Source organism: Ciconia boyciana, chromosome 3 (genome assembly GCF_034638445.1).
Source record: "Ciconia boyciana chromosome 3, ASM3463844v1, whole genome shotgun sequence".
NCBI classification, from domain to species: domain Eukaryota; kingdom Metazoa; phylum Chordata; class Aves; order Ciconiiformes; family Ciconiidae; genus Ciconia; species Ciconia boyciana.
The window spans coordinates 72,543,356-72,562,795 of record NC_132936.1 but is presented as its reverse complement, the minus strand read 5'-3'; the positions used below and the strand labels follow the sequence as shown (position 1 = coordinate 72,562,795).

The window sequence follows — 19,440 nt, the reverse complement described above, 5'->3', positions numbered from 1 at the left end:
CTGCTTTTGCAAGCGCACATAAGAGTGCCATAGTAGTAAATAGGCATTGTATTTTTCACGTTGTCTTTCTGTAGTTGATTTGCTCTCATGGATGTGTAGACAGTTGCACAGTTTGCGAAGGAAATGGTTGATTCCAGTGAGCTCCTACAAAACTAGTTCCTATTAATCCCTAAATGATGTATTTTGGGCAGCAGCTGGATGAATTTTTCATAAAACCTTTTTTTTTTTCTCCTGCATAAAGCATTCATATGAATTGCATTAAGTCTTAAGGTGCAAAGTTTATGGCTTTTATATTCCTCTCCCAGGGGAAGTGTGATAGTAACAGTTCTGGTCAAATTAAGTCCTGATTATATTGGCTACCTAAATTCAGGCTGTGGTCTTGAGTGGATAAAGTGTTGTCATTCACTGCTTCTTACCCTGCTCTTTTCTCACAGCCACACTGTGTGATGTTGCGTAGCTACGAATCTATAACCCAAATGTTGTTTTATTAGAGTGGAGAGTTGTGCTGATCTCCGTGCAGTATGTAGAGGGTGCATAGTGTATGAGATGCCTGGCAAGCTGCTGTATGACTGTAAATTTCTGTAGTTTTTTTCATGCTGTACATACCTGCTAATTACCGGTGATTTATGTTTTAGGCGTATTTTCTCTTTCATTGCTCATTCTCCTTTTTTCAAGTTTTAGAAATGAAGTCATTTTAGTATGTAGTTATCTCAGAAAGCCTTGGAGAGGTGGAGGTAGTCTGCCAGCCACTGTGCAGGTACAGTCTGTGCTGCAGCTGGGGGACAGGTTAGCATCCCCCCCTCCGTGCGCAAAAATCTAGGCTCCGGTTACTTAGGGCAGAGAAAGGGATGCTTCTGGGTCATGCCTGCTGCGGTTAAGGCCAGCCTGTGAACTCGCTCATTAATGCCTTCATTCAGCATTGCGGAAAGCAGCAAGAGGGAAGAGGATCATTCTGAACCCGCAGCCATGTGGAAAGCCAGTCAGCTGAAGCCTCGATGCAGCCTCACAGCGACTGAGCCCTCTTCACTCTCCTGCGGTTTTGGCTGCAGGAAAGAAATGGAGGGCTGGCGAGGGATAATCGGTAGTAATCTCCTCAGCCAGCCAGCCGTCTCCTCCTATTGACACTGAAGTAATGAAAAAGGGATAGATTCTGCTGCATGTTACCTCTGTGTGTCCAAATAATGAGAGTGGGGAGAAATGATCGTAAATCTACACAGCTTTGCCTGTTTGGAAGTCTGGGCCATGGGGAAAATGACAGGACGTATTTTATTTTCGCTCTGTAATTCACATAGGTATTCATCCCAAAGTGTTTCCTCTGTGGGTTTTTTGCCTTGTACTTCATTTTATGCAGCAGTAATTTTAATTCAGATGAACTCATTCCCTTTTGTTGACTTAAATTTTCAATATGAGAATAGTTGTATTCCCAGAACTGGCAATAAACTGGTTTGATATTCACATTTTATAAATGTAATAGATTTCCATGAGTTAATGCAGTGGAGTTACACTCTAGTAGAACTGGGACTATGAAAAAAACCAAACCCAAAACACACATGTAGGACTCTTTTTTTTAACATTTCCTTAAAAAAAAAAAAAAAAAAAAAAAAAAAAGGAAAAACTCCCCTAAACTGATTCTTGTTTATATTACACAAGGAAAATGAAGACTGGCCAAGCTTGTAGATATATGCGCCCCCCCCCCCCCCCCCCCCCCCCCAAAAAAAAAAGAAGATAACCTGGAATTTGGGCGTTTACTTTCAGATGTAGAACTGCCATACACAGAGTAACCAGAAAGTTGTTGGCAATTTGTTCATTCGCCTCCCAACGCAATGTAATTCATTAAGGCAGTTTCTTGTCAAGCGTTAACTCATAAACTGGGATGAATCTGAGACAGACAATAATTCGGTAGCCCTAATAATGTAGTAGTCCAACTAATGCGGCCAACAGATAAAGAATAGTAACAAGTGTTTTAGTACTTAGCTATGATGCCAAGGCACTGTCGGCCAATAAAATGATGTCATGCAATCAGTGGCAGGGTTTGGTCAATACAAACTGACAGTTTTGTCTCTTCATCCTACTGCGTGCAATAACAAAAGATCAGGAAGGACTATATTTAAAAACAGAGGAAGTGTACTGAGTCTACTAGAAGAGCTTGTTGCATTGTTTTTTCTTAGAGCTAGATCTCAGGTGAGATGATGGCTGCACCGGTACTGAGCTCCCCAAGCTCCTTTCCCCCTTCCTGACATGGGATTAACCTCTGAAATGGCAGCAGAGCTCTCCGGAGTAAATGGGACTGTGGTGGAGAGAGTTTACAGTTTGCTTGTATTCCCACAATGGAAACATTACACGAGCGTTCGGAGCAAAGCTGAAGTGTAAGGGAGATGCTAACTCAATCACTGAATATGCAGCAGAACAGGTTGACTTATAAAGAAATACAGCCTGCTCTAGCCCGAGGGGGGCCTGTAAATCTGGCTCTCTGGAGGAGCTAGGATGGTGGTCATGTATTTTTCCTGTTTTGAGGCCAATTAGCCTGTTAGAGCTTGCCTTTGGCCAGAGAAAACACCAAACAATAACATAATTCTGCTGAACCTGCTCTCCAGACATCTCCTTCACAAGGGAGAAGGGGAGAGTCCTGAGGCGGGGGAGGTGAGAAGCTGGGGTACCTCTGATTTAAAGTGGCTTAAGCTATCGTGGACCAGCACCTCAAGATTTCCACATCACCCATGTGTCCTTAATTGCTGCTAAAATGCCAGTTGTAAACAATAGTATAAGTAGCGTGAGCAGAGCTGTAGTTAACTGTGTAATTTAAGTCTATGAAACTATTTACATGTTTAAAAGTATGCAGATGCTGGTGTCTTATGCTAGATCAGGATCTTAATTATGCATAGTTCGAGATAATTGTGTTGCTTTAGCTTCATATCTCAACCTGCTAATTCTAACTACTAAATTAGGATTCAACTGTAATCCATTTATGTTTAGTCAACTATTTCAATTTTTTCCTTACATTAAGTAATCAGTCACGAAAGTGTTGTGATTAATTCTGCTCCTGTATTCTGGTTTTCTGTGGGAGAGGTCTGAGTTCAACACATTCATATCACCAGGTGAATTTGGGCAATTTTGTCCTTACCCTTTGCTGTGTGATTTTTTTCCCAGTAGATATAAATGGATAAACATTCTGGATAAATATTCTGAGGAACAAATAAGTCCCAAAGTGTCTTCATTTTGTTAAGGAGTTTATTCTTAGGCTGCTGTGCTAGCCTGTATTTTGTGGCTTTTATTTTCTCTTTCCTGTTTGTTAGAAGCGTGCACTTAAAAATGAATTCAAAAAGTACCAAGCTTGACATTTTTAACAGAAACAAAAAATGTGGTGAAGATCACATCTGCGGTTGAGTCCATGATGAACAATCCAGCCTTTCTCTTAATCTAAGGTTTACATGGGTGGAGTGATTATCTGCTTACAGGTGCAGGAGTATAAATTCATTTTATTGTTCCCACAGATGAGCACCATGCCAGGACTGCCCACGAGGCCATGCTTCTATGACATTGACCTTGACCCCGTCACAGAGCAAGTGAAAGGATTGTTTTGAGAGTGACGTCCAAATTCAGGTCAGTCAACAGCCTTTATTTTCCTGTTCCAACTTGGAGGAGGATGTTTGTCTCTAATATGTATATAGAAAAGGTTGTCAAGAGTTTATCTAGGCCCTAGTTTCATTGAGGACTTCACACAATTTGGGGAGATTTGGGGGAATATTTCATAATGTGCACTTTATTACATGGGTTTCTTGTTTGCTGAATGGTGGCTGGCACTTTGCTGGTGTACACTGATGGTGCACATTGATGGTGCCTTTTGGATTTCCTGGCTCTGTCAGTTTGGCATGAGGAGGAGCTGGCTCTGCAATTGTATTGCTCTTGGCTACGGAAAAAGTCGGTCTGAAGAAATCATGTCATGTTAGTCACCTCAAAAGAAATAATCTAGTTCATCTTTGATACTGCTCTCATGTGGCAGTGTGTTTCTGTCATTACCTAGGTATCAGGGGGATGTTTCTCAGCTTGTTCATGAGCTTTGCTTTGAACCACATGTTTTTCATGTTTTTTTTCCTGCTTGCTGTCATCTCTCTCAAATGGTAATAAGCACTTCAGGAACACAAATCTGTCCTCTCAGCCTGTCTGTTTTTCATGCCGGGTTCGCTCCCTTTTCCTTGAAGGTTGCAGTTCCCCCGCCACTTCCTCCCCTTCTCTAAACACTTAATCTTCTCAGTGTCCTGCTTTAATTTTGTATAGCACATGTTCCTCCCTTAAAAATCCAAATTGTTATTAAAATATTCCATGCTATTCCATTTTAACCTTGTAACATAAGTGGAGTAAGAGAGGGTGTAACCCTGACTGAAACAAACCACGTGTGTCTGTGATGGGACTCTCTCCTCCCATCGCTTGACTCCCTCCCTTCCCCCAATAATTCAGTCTGGAGAGTAAAATGGTTACTTTTACACAGAACAACAATATTGCTATGAGCAAATAGGACTGTGATGGGACCCCAGGTCAGCCACAGCTTTGAGGTGGATGTGCCCAGGTGCTTGAGCCCTGCTCTAGCAATCCTTGCCTACTCTGGTTTCAGAGAACCGGCTTTCATTTTCTGTTTCTGTGTTTTGACGGACTGTTTGGAGGAGGGGAGTTGGGTTTGGACAACCCCACGAGATTACTGTTCAGCCCAAATTAACTGTTCACTTGCCCATACTTGAATGTCACAGCATTCACGTAACATCTGGTGAGAGCAGATTCTCCCATTTCGTGTGTACCAGTCAAGGTGAGTAAACAGCAGTTAGCTTGAAAGTTAACCAGCATGCACAGGTAATTACTAGCTTATATGCAAACCATCACTGACTGTTCTGCTGCTGGGTAGCGTTAGGTATACCACTTGTTGGCATGTATCCCATTTTTGTTACTGATATGCATTATATGTCTGATGGCTTCATGCATACGTATTGATTCATCATGTGTCAGTCATCTAATTACTTCTGAATCATTTGAAATTACTGCAGAATCTTAATATAAAATCTATATGCAGATTCACATAGCCTGCTTAATTGGGCGTTTACTACCTAGTCTTACACAAATCTATCCAAGCCATGGATTGGTGAGTTTTGAAGAACAACGATAATTAAGCAGATGAAATACTCCATTCCAACTGTGAAGGTCTTTCATTTGAAGTTGTGCATGAAATGAAAATGTTAAACTTGGCTTTTAGTCAGTGACAGTATTTTCTCAGGTGTAAAAAGAAATGCTTACAAAGTCACAAAAACATAATAGATAGGAAATAGTGTATATATCCAACTGTTAATAAATTATTTTAATTTCATTATGGAGGTATTGGTGGCATCAGACAGATGAATGATTCAATAAGTTTAAGTCTTTTAAAGAAAGAAACAGCTTGATCATATATATTTTTCATCAATATAGGCACATACTTACCTGTGTTCCTGCCTCTAACAATCTAAATAAAAGCCTTGAGAGTATTGTAATACCCAGTGAGCACCACACAAGCTAGTCAGTGTTCATCAGCTCTAAAATTCATCCGGTTCATGTGCTAGATTTGTACATTTCTCATTTTGGATAGAGAGAGAAACAATATTCGTGTATAATCTTTACTCCCAACTTTCTGTAAAGTTTAGTATTGTTCTTTGCTTTCTACACATTCACTGACGTGAACCCACACTATAGTTGATACTATGCTTTGAGGTATTTGTGGGTTTGTTTCTATGATGGCAGATTGAGGGATTTTTTTCTTTTCTCATGGTTTGAATTCTTTTCTTAGGGTTTTAGTGTACAATGTAAAATTTCTAGTAATATGATATTGTGCCAACTCATTAGGACTGATTAAAATCTTTAAAATGTGGTAATTGAAAAATATTTAGAGATTCGTGGAAGAGCTGCAGATGTTTCATTATAAACATGCATGCAGAGCTGAGAACAGTTGTTTAGTGTGCAGTTTATATCCTCCTCTGCAATGCGTAGCTTCACGAGACTTGTGAAGAGATACAGGCAAAAGTTCCTGCTGCTAGGGTAGCTGTGTAGGGCTCTTGCTGAGCTGAAACATTGGACGTCATTAGCCTCTCTGATTTTTTTCCACCACTTCACTGCGTTAATGAAGCAGATGATAGTTCTCACAAAAATTTTCAGAATACTGGTCATTAGAACATACTCTAAAAAGTAATACAAGCAAAAACTTTGTCAAAAAAGTCAGCTCTCTTTTTTTCTGTTGACAAATAGCTAATACATGGAACACACAATATTACAGTCTCTCTGTAGGAGCAAGGTGTGCTAGTAAAAAACTGAAACATTAATATCGGGAAATGTGCCCAAAGGAATCTGGGTAGTTCTTCATCACTGGCCACTACCCTATTTAAATTATAGAGGCCAGCTCATACACTAAGAAAGTTGAAATGGTTTCCTTAGGAGCTATCTGTAGATAGCACCAGTAAGTATTACTTGCACAGTGAGGGGAATTTATGAACCTGACCCACTCTGCAAAAGTAAAGTCCGTTAAGGACCCTGGTGAGCTCTAAGGATCCTTCTAATTTAGTCAGCGGCAGCAGGTGCCTGCTCTTACTGTGCCAGTTTGGCTTTGGGTATCTGGGTTGATGGGGGGGCAGTCCTCAGTTGGTTGTGACTTAGTAAGGCCATGGCTGTCCACAGTTGCAGATATATTCTTGCACTCGTCTCCTCTTCAAAATTGGCAGAACATCAGAATGATTGTAATACACAGCACGGGTATTTTGCCACCATCAGAGCTTTTCTGAATGTGAGAGGAATCCCAGACCTCTGACTGTGAGCATCTTCACGGCCATAAAGAAGGCCATGAGGGGAGGACACCAAAACTGATGTTCTAAAATTGCAAACTATTTGTTAGATGTTTTCATCTTAATTCATTCAGATATGGTTAGAAGGTGTTTGAAGACCTTTCCTTTGCATCCACAAAAATGATCCTATGAAACAAAATGACTTATTTTAGTCTCCTTCTGCAGTATTTGGTTTCAGTCAGCAGCAATTACTACAATAATGTACGGTCTAAAGTCCATATCATACTGGAATAGGACTACAGATTTCTGTTTCTCACGTAGTAGGGTTACACAGATAATAAATGGGAGGTGCATATGGCATAACTGAATGGTTTTGTTTATTATGGTTAAGTCAAAAATATCCAGTTTCACTAAAACACTGCTTTTAGGTTGCAATGCTTCTATTTTTATTTTTTTCTTTAAAGAAGGCAAAGATGTCTTGTTTCAACGTATAAATTCTTTATCTTTCTCATTTCAGAAGCCTGGAAATTAAGAACTGCAACTTTCCTGTTTCCTGCAAGTAGGAGACAAAAATGAATCTGAAATATTCCTGTTATGTGTCTCTGGAGGAATGTCAAGATAGACCAAAGAGCAAAAGTTTACTCTTTCTTCAAACTAGTTTTTATGATGAAATATAGCTGTAAGGTTTAAAAAAAAAAAAAAAAACCAAACCTAAAGTTTTTCCTCACTGTAGTGCAGAAAGCTCTCTACTGGGGCTTATACTTGTTTGTGGATAAAACAACATTGAAAAAGAGAGACATTTTTCACCTTAGAGTTTTCATCTTTTCTCAAAGGAGTTTACAGAAGTATTTCCCTTATCTTGGCTATCTAAAAACTTGTGTAAACATGATTATACTGTGTGATCAAGCCTATTTCTCTCTGAAAAATACACTTTCGCTCCTGGCATTCAGGAGCTGAAACTACACGCAGATTAACTGCACATTTTTGAGTTATCATCAAGCGTTGCTCTGGATGCATTTGGGCAACAGCCAAGCTTCAAGCAAGGAAGATATTAAGCAGAGAAAGAACAGAGCATGTGTTTTGTAAAAGGTTTTTAATATATAATTTGTTTCCTTGTTGGGCAAAGATCTTTTGAAACCCTTAAGCCATAGCTGTCTCATATCCATAGGTCTCTGTTTGTGCAAAGCGTATGTTACAGGTATGTCCAGCGTATGTCCAGCTCATTGTGTGTTTGTTGTGGTGAAGCTGGTTGTTCAGCGAGGGCACTGCTCCTTCTGAAGCCCTGTTTTGCTCCTGTTCATGGCTAATGAAGCCTCCTGCTGTGCTGGCTCCCACCCTAGAGTTTTTCTTGCCCTGTCCCTGGCAGTACACAAAGGGCGGTAGCAACAGCGGAATGTCCATCCAGCAAGGATGCAACAGGGCAGAGCTTTGTTCTGCTTCGTTTTGCAGGTTTTAACCACCATACTTGTAAAACTGGAATGTGTTTTCTATTTGAAGGGGGTATTCAAACAAGGTAAATCCTAAACCATGTACTTTAATTTATCTCAGTAACCTATCTTGTCCAGTTTTTCCTAAACCTGCAGCAAAACAAGCCTTAGGCACAGGATACTGCATTTAGCTTTTCAAGCTGCTGCTCCTCAGGAAACTCTCACTGACTGACTGTTGGTTCCTTCAATAACAAAAAATGCAACAGAACAATAGGTTGAATCGAGACAATAGGCCATTGTTTTTTTAGGTAAAAAGCAGTGAAATAATGATGAGAGAGTTTATTTTCCTGGTGACGTTCTCCATCCTGTCACTTTGCTCCGCTTACGCACATCTGTATGTTACGGGCTTCTGCAATGTAGTTTTGGTTCCCTTCTGTGCAGCCACATTTGGAGACTTAATTATCTCAGGAACTGTGTTGTAACTGAGGGGTTTGTTTTGGTTTTTAAAATCATGCTTCGTTATTTATAAACTCAAAACTATAATTATGGACAGAAGAGCAAACTGGGGACAATTAAAATAATTATCTGTGCCTTCCCTGGAGTAGCACGGAAATGTCTGTTGACTGCATTTCAGAACTATTCTATTCATAGTGTGGTCTCCCAGCACCGTGGGGATCGCTGTGAAGATAAACGTAAAAAATAGAGCTCTCTGATATTTTAGCCTGATTAGACAATAGAGCTCGTAACGGCCTAGACTGTGGATGCTTTAATTACTCTGGGGCAGGACAAACACCATCAGTAGAAAGCAAGATTCAAGTGTGGCGCTCTCAGCTACTGGGGAGAGAGATTTCTCGTGTTTTCTATTCCATTGTGCCCCAAAATACAACCACGTTATTCATATACATAACTGTGTTGTAATTTAGTCCTGTACATGCTGAGCTATCTAGCCTAGAAAAGTCTAAAGGCTTACAGAAGAAAGTAAGTGTGGTGTCCAGCCACCGTTTTCCTAGTAGCATTCTTTCAAGAAAAATAAATGAGGTTTTCCCTCCATCTTGCCTGGAGAAATTTGGAAAACCATAACCGTGCCTTACTTGCTGTCACTGTGGTTGCGTTGGACCTATCTCCATGCAGTGTGGGATACTAAACGTGGCACTGTCTGTCTGCCTGTGAAGCTTCCATATGGGATATGGATGTCTGAGCAACAGGTTTTATAAGTAATGTCAAACTGCTGCTTGATACCCACACACTTTCTGTATTGTAGTTTCCGTATTGTCCCTTCAGGCCACACGTGGTGGGACTGGTTATCTGACCCATCAGTCTTTCCCTAAAACACCATTCCAGCTCGGTTAGTTGAGAGTTGACAAACATCCTGTAATTTTTTTCTACTGTCACATTATATATTGTTATATTGTTTAGATAGCTTCAATAATTCAAGGAAAGCTGGAATGACCCTCTTTTGTTTTGTCATAGCTTCTTTTCTCCCCCCATCTGGTTAACTGTCTGCAAAATCCCTTGAGTTATTACATTTTTGGTTCTTTCAGTTCATTTTTAATAGAAGATTTGTTAAAAATGATCCACATTGGCATGCAGATTCTGTCTCGTATTCCATAGGGACTGAGTTACTGGCCATGAGCTGAGCTGCAGAAACTGCAGCAGTACGTTCTCTTGGGCTGCCCTAGTTCCGAGGCCAAATGCCTTCACCAAGAAGGGTTTAAAATGAAATCTTTTTAAGGTAAGTGTTATTGCTAGGTGTGTCACTTGTTGCTACACAGATGGAACTGCAGGTGAGGGATTCCTGCCTTTGCATGTGCTCTGAGCAGTTTTGTGACATGGCAGAACAGCAGCTTTATAAGGCAGCTTGCCATGCTTATCTGTGTTTGCTGAAGCGCGTTAAGAACCATGCCGTTGTTTATTATCAGATCATCTGCTTTTTGTAGTGACTGAATACTTTGTTATTGCTACTGCTGAACTACAGAAAACTAGTGACACTGAAATACATCAGACTACATACAACAGGCTTCTTTGTTTGTATTTTAAAATTTTAAATCCCGGAATTTCAGTTGCCATGAAAGTAAAGTGTATGTGTGTACTGATGTTCAGTTTGCAAAAGCGGTGCCTGTCTCAAGTCTGAATTCATTAAAGTACATCCATTATTTAATATTGTTCTCTTTATCTGCCATCTTGTCTGTTTAGTGACCATTTTTTTCTCTTAAGCCACTCCATGCATTTGGTCCCTGCCTGTTGCCATAAGGGGCCGTGCACAGGAGGGTTGTCCACAGGACCTTCTCCATCAGTACAGTCCTTTTGAAGTTGGTTTATGTGTGAAGGGAAGGACACACCAGACTAACATCCTGTCCTTGTCCCAAAATATCTTGCAGTTGCCTTTGGTCCTTGGCATGAAAGTTGGATCAGATGCAAGGGTCAGTTGAACACTTTCCACTTCTTGGTTAGCAGCTGGATTTATGTGAAAAAGTATCAGGTACAAGAACATATACCTGTGAGCTTCTCGGGGTGGGATTTAAATAAAAGCAGTGCAAAAGCTTCAGGAACTATGGGTGTTAAATCAACTGGACCATAACACAGCAGAAAGCATCCTGGGAGCAGGAATAAACAAAATGGGGAAGCAGGAGGTGGGGTGGGGGAAGAAATCAAGCATTTCAGGCACATAGTGGACATTGCTCCTGTTTTCTCAATAGCTAGATGAAGTCTTAACCATATGATTTCGATTAGCACTGGATTTTTAACATGCTTCTCACGGCTACATTTCTAAACAGCTTTTCAGCTTCCCTACAATGTTTCAGCGAGGAACTTACCCATACGTAACAGATCTCAAGCACTAGGTTTGCGGTACTTGGGTCTGCCCTGCTGATGGCCACCCAACCAGCCAGAGCAAGCATGGGAGGCAGGGGAGCTCTCTTCCCTCCGCTGAATTATTGGGGTGGCAATGGAGGGTAACCAGTTTCACCCCTTTTAACATGCAGTTTTTCATACAATATTATTTTGAGAAAATATTTCGGAGAAAAATTTTAAGGCCAAGCTAGGACCCCCTGCTTGAGAGGGTTGAAATGGAAACACTGAAAGCCACTTCAAGCATTTGTCCTGAGAACAGGACTGCTGCGCTATACATGTTACCATACGCTGTGGGTTTAAGGCCAGAGTGTTTATGTAAAGTAAACTAAATGCAAATATTTCCACAAGTGTGGCCATAGTAGTATTTCCCTGCTCCATGCACTTGAGTGTAATATATTACATATACGCAAGCATAAGAGAGTATGTATTTGTGCATGCAGTTTTTAAGTAAAATCTTCAATATTTGCTTCCTGAGTAAACTTTTTAACTTAAACCTTTGAGTAATGATTGGGAAGAGCTAGACTGCTACATGCGAGCACAGGCTCAACTGGACAAGACCCTGAGGAACTTTTTAAGTCAACCCTGCATTGGGTAATCTCCAGGTCCCTTCCAAGGTAAACTGTTCTGCACACCTATGAACTGCAATGCCAGTAGAAAAAGTGCTGGGGAAGCACAGAGCTGAAATACGCACACACTATAGGCACCGTAAGAACTTTTCTTTGCAGAGTACTAATAAAAAAAGAGGATGTATCAAATACAAGTCATGCTCACTTTTATGCAATACACTAAATCAAGGTTTAAGTTACGACTTTTTAAAAGCTAAGCTTTTCCCACTGGGCAATTCCCATCATGGTATCGCAACTCAATTACCATCAACATCTGGTCAAAGTTAGATGCCTAATGCCAGAGAAGACTTTCAGCTTTTCAGGACACAGCCTGTTAGCTTCCCATATAACACAGCACCTGCATGTTCCCATCACATGCACAATTTATATTTATTGTCCAGGAAAATTTAATTAACTGCTGTATTTGTACCAAACATGTATTATATACATGATGTGTAACTATGCCACTATATGAATTCTAGGATGTTTCCTTCCTGTTTCATTTTTGCCAAAAGGCTCAAGGGGAAATCAGAGAGGAGAAGCAAGCCTCGCGTCTGACTTGTGGCAGCAGACCAGCTCCTACTCAGCTTTCGGTCAGCCTTGATCGACAAATAATGAAGATGGCAAATGAATGAAAAAGGACAGGAGTCAAATTTGCTCTTTTGGGACAGAATTGTATGAAGCAGCAGATGTAAATCAAGATGAGCCTGAAGTTATTTCAATAAATCTCGCTTGAAAAATTCCTTTAAATTGAGTGGTATATAGCTTACCACCAGTTTTTAAGAAAGCTATGTTAAAAAATAATAAAAATTTTAAAAAGCACTTTTACTCGCAAAAACCTACTGAAAAGGGAAAAGATACTCTCACAGAAGCATCAAAGCTTACTTTTAATATTAATTTGGTTTTAAAGAGAGACACTAAATCAGCACAATGTAATGAAATGGTGCTAAGAAATAGTAGAAAAAGACATGAGCAGCAAGTGAAAGATGTCACCAATTTAAAAAAAGAAAAGTAATCTAAAATATCTTCTGAGAGAAGGGTATACTTGGAAAGTTAACACTACCGGAGCCAATGCTTTAATTCATAGCCAGCATGCTGTTTCCCATCAATTCTTCCTCACGGTGTTGACTACCAGATCCCCAGAGACAGGAGGAAGATCTGATGTTGAGCTTGCAGCTGGCATCACCTGTAGCAACTGCAGGGAATTAACAGGGTGGCAACAATTACCCTGGAGCCGGGGAAGAGGCACCAGTCTCCGACTCCTGCATTTATGGAGTCTCTGCTCAAGCGCACCTCCTCTGCAGTGGGTCACTGCACCAGATAACCTCACCTTCTGCTAAATTCAGACATCTCGATCCCATGACTGCATTTACTCGGCAACAAACAAACGACATACCAGCTTGGAAGCAGAAATGGAAGAGTTATACCCGGTATGACCACATGATTTAAACATGTCTGGGAGCTGTATAGACAACCTGCAATTATCAAACCAAGAATGTCATGAGCTGTTTAAAAGACAGATGGTCTGTTTTGCAAACCCTTCAGAAAGGACCAACAGCATCATCATCCCAACATCATGCTGGGGGAAACAGTACCCATGTGGAAAAAGGTTCCCTACTTTTCTGCTGGTACTTTATTTTTTTCCCTTTAAGCTCTGACACACACACAAAAAACCAAACCCAAACCAACCAAACAAGAAACCCCAAACAAACACACGGCACCAAAACCTCACTCTCTCCCACTAAGAGAGGATCCCATCAAATACATTTGTATCTCTGTGAATGGATTCTTACCCCAAGCATTCTTAGCCCATGCTTGAGTTTTTCCACTGTTTGAAGACAAGTGGTAGGAAAAAAAACCTGCCAGGAGAATACACTGTTTAATCCTGTATAAGGGATGATGAAGTGAACCTACAGAGCCACATCCAAACATTTATAGATACACGCCTGGATGCATAAGAGCAATTCGGCTTGCATACTTGGGAAAACATGTTTGGGGAGGACCTTTTCAGTTCGTAACTCCTGTGAAATGACTACGGTACCCAGCTGCGGGGGGAGATGGACGCTGGAAGAGCCATACCTTACTTAGTGCGTCTGAAATGGAAACGATCCAAGTAACCATTTACTCATGTGCATAAACTTGAATCTTAAATTTAGCAGCATTTCACCTTTTGACCTTGAATTTCACTTTGCCTTAACCAGCTTGACTTGAGCCTGAACAGCTACAGAAATGTTTACAGCCATTCCCTGCAGCAAGATTAAAGAAAGCCTCGCCTGGATCTTGAAACCAATGTCTGGGGACCGTTCAGATGCATCAGCACTGGAACCAGTTTGACTGGAGCTCCCTCACCACAGACATTTGCCGAATTCCCCTGTCATGCTACGGTGCTGCCAAGCCCCAGGGCTGGCCAGGGTGCCTTCCCCGCAGCATCCCACCCTACAAACAGGGCAAATCCTGCTCCCCACAGCCCACCACATGAAGATATAGGATGTTTAGTATGTGGAGAAGCATACACAGCAGATTTAAAAAAAAAAACCACACGACCACCACCCCCAAAAAACCCCAACCAAACAAAAACAAAAAACAAAAAAACCCACCAAAAAAAAAAATACACTTCCCCCCAAAAAACAACACCCCCCCCCAGAAAAAAAACAAAAACCACCAAAACAAATTCGCCCAAGCTTTATAAACTTAAATGCTAGACTCAAAAAAAAAAAAAAATCAAGCACATATTTTAAATTCTGCATGCTTTGTTTAAATGCCAGTGCCCAGCAGGCAAATGGATGACAACCAGAATTTATAACATACAGGTACCAATATGAACTGGCTCAAAAGTTTTGTTTTGTTAAGCCCCATACGAGCTATTATCAGATTTACACTTGGGTTTTTCTTCATGTCTAAGTAGAAACTGTGGAGTTGTGCCAGAAACTTGTAGTCATTAAGCTGGCAGGTGGGGAGGGTGGGCAGGGGGAACCCCTGAGCACGGGTAGTTGGTTCACTAACAGTCAGCAGGGACCCCCGGCTTTGCATTCCCATATGTCTGTTGTGAATAAAGTCAAGGTTCATATAACCACTGCACGTATCCCTGCAATGTACTTGGTGCATTAAGGCAACACCAATGAAAAGATATTAACAAGCTAAATATCACCTATTTCACTACTACAAAATTAGTCATTTTCCCTCTTCAGCGGGGCATAAATTCAACAAGTATTGTATGTTAACTATTGTTCTTCATATTATAGCTACATAATTAAATATTAATCAATTGCTAATAAGTGGAACACTCTTATACATTCCCCAAAATGACAAAAATGTTTCAAAATATATATAAAGGAGGCATTTTTCTGAGATGTTTGTGCCAAATACAGTTGTTATTGAAGTAAACAGAACTTGTAACACAAAAACCCCAGCTATTGTGTTATATACCCTCCATCTCCTCCTTTGGATGTCTATGCAATGTTGCAGATCCATCCTCTAGCATGTTAAGATTCAGGTAGCTCCAGATAAATTTAAAACAATTTTTTAAAGTTATTTTCAATATAGGTGAGGATTCCAGTATAGAGTCAACAGGTTATAAGTCTGTATTTGTTCTAATAAAATTATTTTAAATATTCACATATACCATTCATTCAGATCTGGTAGAGATGCTGTCACTAAACACACTGCTTGTGCAGAACCACTGAGGATGGAAAGGACCTCTGGAGCTCCCCAAGGCCCACCACATGCTCTAAGTTTTACTTATTAGCAAGCAAAAGGTCTTCAAGTAAATTTGTAGTTTCATGCACAGATTTAGGGGCAAACGTGGCAAAGCTAGGTCACACATTTTAAGGCCACACGCCAGCTGTAAACAGGAAGGCTTGCTCATTCATGTGAAGGCATGCTGAGAAACCAAAGGCTTGCTGCAAAGACTTGATGGCAAAAATCAACACGAGCAAATGATCCAGCCGCTCCTCTGGGCCACAGAAGCATTACAGCTATTTCCCTACAGCCTCTCAAAGGGACAACATTAAGACCGCTGAGCTGCTCATTCGTCTGAATGGGTTGCCACAGTCCAAGCAACATCCTGCAGACTTTAAGAGCACTGACCTAGCCTCTTATTTCAAACCACCAGAGGGGAAAAACATAAAGAAAATAGTCTAAATGCCCGAACAAACCAGCTCTCACTCCACTCCCCAAGCCCTCAGGTGTTTTAGGTTTTTCTAGAACAACCGAGGTCTGGCAGGTGCAGGTATTTCCCACCCCCACACAGGTCTTGCCCCTGCCCACAGCTCCTGAGGGTTTGCACGGGGCTGACAAAAGCTTGATTTGCTCTTTGTAAGACTCTCAGTAAAAGCCGTGCAACTGATTTATCCAAATGCTGAAGCTTCAGTCCCGATTGGCGATCAGAGCCAGCCATGGGCCTTGGACTCACCTCCTTACCTTGCTTGCTCCCCTTTCCCACAAATTTCCAGCCAGTCCAGGGTTCAAGTCATACTTGCAACAAGCCTCTTATCTGAAATACTACTTTCTCCTCGTGGCTGTTGGCCCCACAGTTTTCCCCCTTCCCACCACACAGCATTTCCTCAGCCCGCTGCTGCTTCCCCCACCAGGGGAGCAGCCATGGCCAGCCCGAGGCCGTGGGAGGACCTTACACTGGTGTGGAGCAGCCTGTGGGCACCAAAGCGTCCTGCAGACCTGCCCGGGTGATCCGGCAGCTGCCAGACAGGAGGAGGAGGGCTGGCGGTGGGACCCCGGGCTGGCTCGGGGGGGCCAGATGTGGTTTGCGGGCTGCCAGTTGCAGGGCCATGTGGTGAGAAGAGCTGTCCTCCCCAGAGCTGTGGTGGGACCGAGGTTTTGGTCTCCCAGCTGTTGGTCAGGGTTAGGTCGTTGGTTCGGTGGCCGGCAGTTACCCTCGCCGTGGGGGAGGCAGCAAAGCTGTGGCCCCTCCACAGCCTCCTCCTGCGAAAGTTTAAACCACCGCCGCCGGCTGCTTCGGCCCGCGCAGACGGCCTCGCCTGGAGCGGGTGGGGCAGCGCCTGTGGGAAGCGCTCCATCGGCTGTCCCGTGGAGGGGGATGCGAGGAGGCCGGCGGGAATAGCCGGTGCGGCTGAATCCTGCCTTCCAGCCAGCTCTGCCCGCTGTGCCAGCCCTCCGGCGCCGACCGGCACCGTGGTGCCGCGAGCCGCAGCACCGCACGTGCCTGGACTTACCTTGAGGTAAGGGCTGCGTCTGTGCCACCGGGGAAACATCTCACAGGCACCTGAGGAGATGGCTGGTACCTTGGGAGTCTCGATGGCGTTTCAGGAACAAGTATCAGGCCTTAGAAATCCAGCTCCAACCTCAAAATACCCTGACCTGACCTGGCCTACAGGTGTTTATGAAGGTGTTCCCATAGCAGGACCTATGCGCGACCTGCCTGGTTTGCAAACATAGTGCTGCTATTTTGGTATCGCTTGCAGCCTGTTCGAGAAACCAGCGGTGCCTGGTCACCAGCCCATGATAAGAATTACTCAGGGCTCGCAAGCTCGGGGAGGGGAGCAAGGAGGGGGGAAGAAAACCTGCAATTTACTCGCAGTCGTGTGCTTTTCCTCTGAAGTCATTATCCTGCTGCCAACCCCCTTGGCATTGGGAAAGTATCTGTGTTTAATCCCTGGTCTTATTCAATGTGCAAAATACCTCGCCTTGAGAGTCTCATAATTTAATCTCCTTTGGATAATTACTACCGACTAGACTAATAGCTGGCAAAGGTCAAGTCATTGGTTATTCAAAGCAGGATTTCCCCAGGTTTACAAAAAAACTTCTACTTCACCTTTGACTTGTCGGCTGCAGCATGTGGTTGTTTTTGCGACTGACAGTCGCTGCCAGGTGGGTGTATACATACGTGTGCATCTGTATATGTGCGCACACACACCTTTCACATACATAAATGTGAACTGGAAATGGCCATCTTACTCAAAGCAATGACATATGATAGCACAGATCACCTCCAAAATAATGTTAAGTAAAATTTATATCCCTCCATGGTCTTTTGCGTACATTTGCATATATTAAATTATTCTAAGGCTTACTAAGTAGTAAAGGGAAGGGAGCTCGTTAGCTTTATTTTTGTTCTTTCTCAAGAAAATTGATTTTATGTGACCATGACATTTGTGCATGTTTGTCCATCCCCTAATATTGAATCTGTCCCTAACCAGTTATTCAGTAAATTGACAGACAAGCAAATTACTATAGATTTCATGGAAGCAGGGAGCCAGTGGGAGAGGAGGGAATGAAATGGAGACAGAGGAGAGAGGCAAGAACCTTTCCATGATGAGACAGATATTTATAAGGAACAAGCCCTTCCCAATTCCACTTCTCACCTGGCTACGCTTTCATGACATGGAATATTTTAATTATCACATATTTCTGCTTGTAATTCAGTTGTTGTATTTTAGAACCAGGAATCTTACTGACTTAAGTTTGTAAATCCGTTAGGAGACAAGATAATGTTCATAAAATCCTAAATTGCTACAATCCCACATGTGAGGGCCTTTACTCAGCCTTGAAAATGAGTCACAACCAATGAACAGGAAATAATCCAGCTGGCCCTTATTGCATCTCGTGGATAGAAAATGCTCAAAGCAGGGCAAACTGACTTCACTGATCATTTTTCAACCTGTAAAGACTGAGAGACTGTAAGAATTTGGTTCAGAGGAGAGACTTAAGCTCAGGACGCCAATGCTGCTCTGATACTTAAATCCCATCAACTTTATTTTTGAGAAAGTGGGTGCAATAACAAGTGAAGTTCTCCATCAAACTTTAAACAACATACAGAAAAAGTATCAGTTTCTAGCCATTCATTGCCCATACTGGCAGGAGAAATTGAGGCCTTCTATCACAAGACCTTGGAGAGACTCTAAGACACTACGGTTTCATGGACCAATAAGAAAAATGAGTCTTGGCATCATTTTTCAAGTGACTGGATTTTCCCCACAGCCGGCAGGAGCCTGCCAAAGCTCAGCTGCAGAGATATGATCCCCCCCGCTTCCCAGACCCGCAGCCCCCCAGTGCTTTGCCCCGGGGCTTGTTCCCTCTGCGTGCCCTGGCGAGGGGACCTCCCCATGCCCCTACAGCTTCTTCCCCTGCCTTGGGAGCACACGGTCACTGGGACATGCTTTACTCATGGGAGGTGATCAGCCATCCCAGCCTCTCACTCCTGGTCACTCACCTCTGCTTCGTGGCCAGGAAGAGACGTTTGTAGCATTTCAGTGGTGCAATGCAACTACAGCGGGGAAGGAGCGAAATCGAAGGGGCAACTCGCACACTGAATGCATTACAGCAGTAAAGTGCCAAATAACTCACTGCTTGTCCTCTCTGAGGAAACGAGATTAATAATTACATTACTTCTCTTTGCACGTGGGAGAGGATCCATCCTTGTTTGTCCGCTCTGTGGCGTCTGGGAAAGCAACACTGGTGTTTTTGCTTGCTGGTCTCCACTGCTTCGCAACGCCCCAGCCATGCCCTGTGCATTCCCTACGCACCTGAAGCAATCGGGCAGCTCCAATTGCTGCATCAGCCACGGAATCCTCTATCTGGGGAAGGAGCTCCTCGGCCAGATGTGACAGGAAAGTGCTTCTGATGTATAAAAGAATAATTTATAAACAACATTTCAGTCTGAACGTTTTAATCATGGAAATGTGTGTAAATAGAAATCTTCTGCCCATAATCAATACGTTGATACTATTAGGGCATAATGCAATAGCTTCTTAGCGCTCTGGGTAAACACTGCCCCGTGTTCCCAGAGCTGAA

General features: G+C 42.5%; 1 protein-coding gene across 3 annotated transcripts in view; it reads left to right on the top strand.

The window, feature by feature from the left end:
* The window catches only part of MTHFD1L (methylenetetrahydrofolate dehydrogenase (NADP+ dependent) 1 like), a 160,970-nt gene extending 148,587 nt beyond the window's left edge, over positions 1-12,383 (top strand). Inside the window, exons 27-29 of one of the 3 annotated variants that reach the window (XR_012041534.1) lie at positions 3,492-3,600; positions 7,309-10,697; positions 12,156-12,378. Coding sequence is in view for 2 of the 3 variants with exons in the window: in XM_072856110.1 (XP_072712211.1) it covers positions 3,492-3,581 (90 nt within the window). In the remaining variant the exon portion in view is untranslated. Of the gene's footprint in view, positions 1-3,491; positions 3,601-7,308 lie in introns of all 3 variants that reach the window. The other 2 variants (XM_072856110.1, XM_072856109.1) reach the window with 2 other exon arrangements.
* Positions 12,384-19,440: the final 7,057 nt, after the last annotated feature.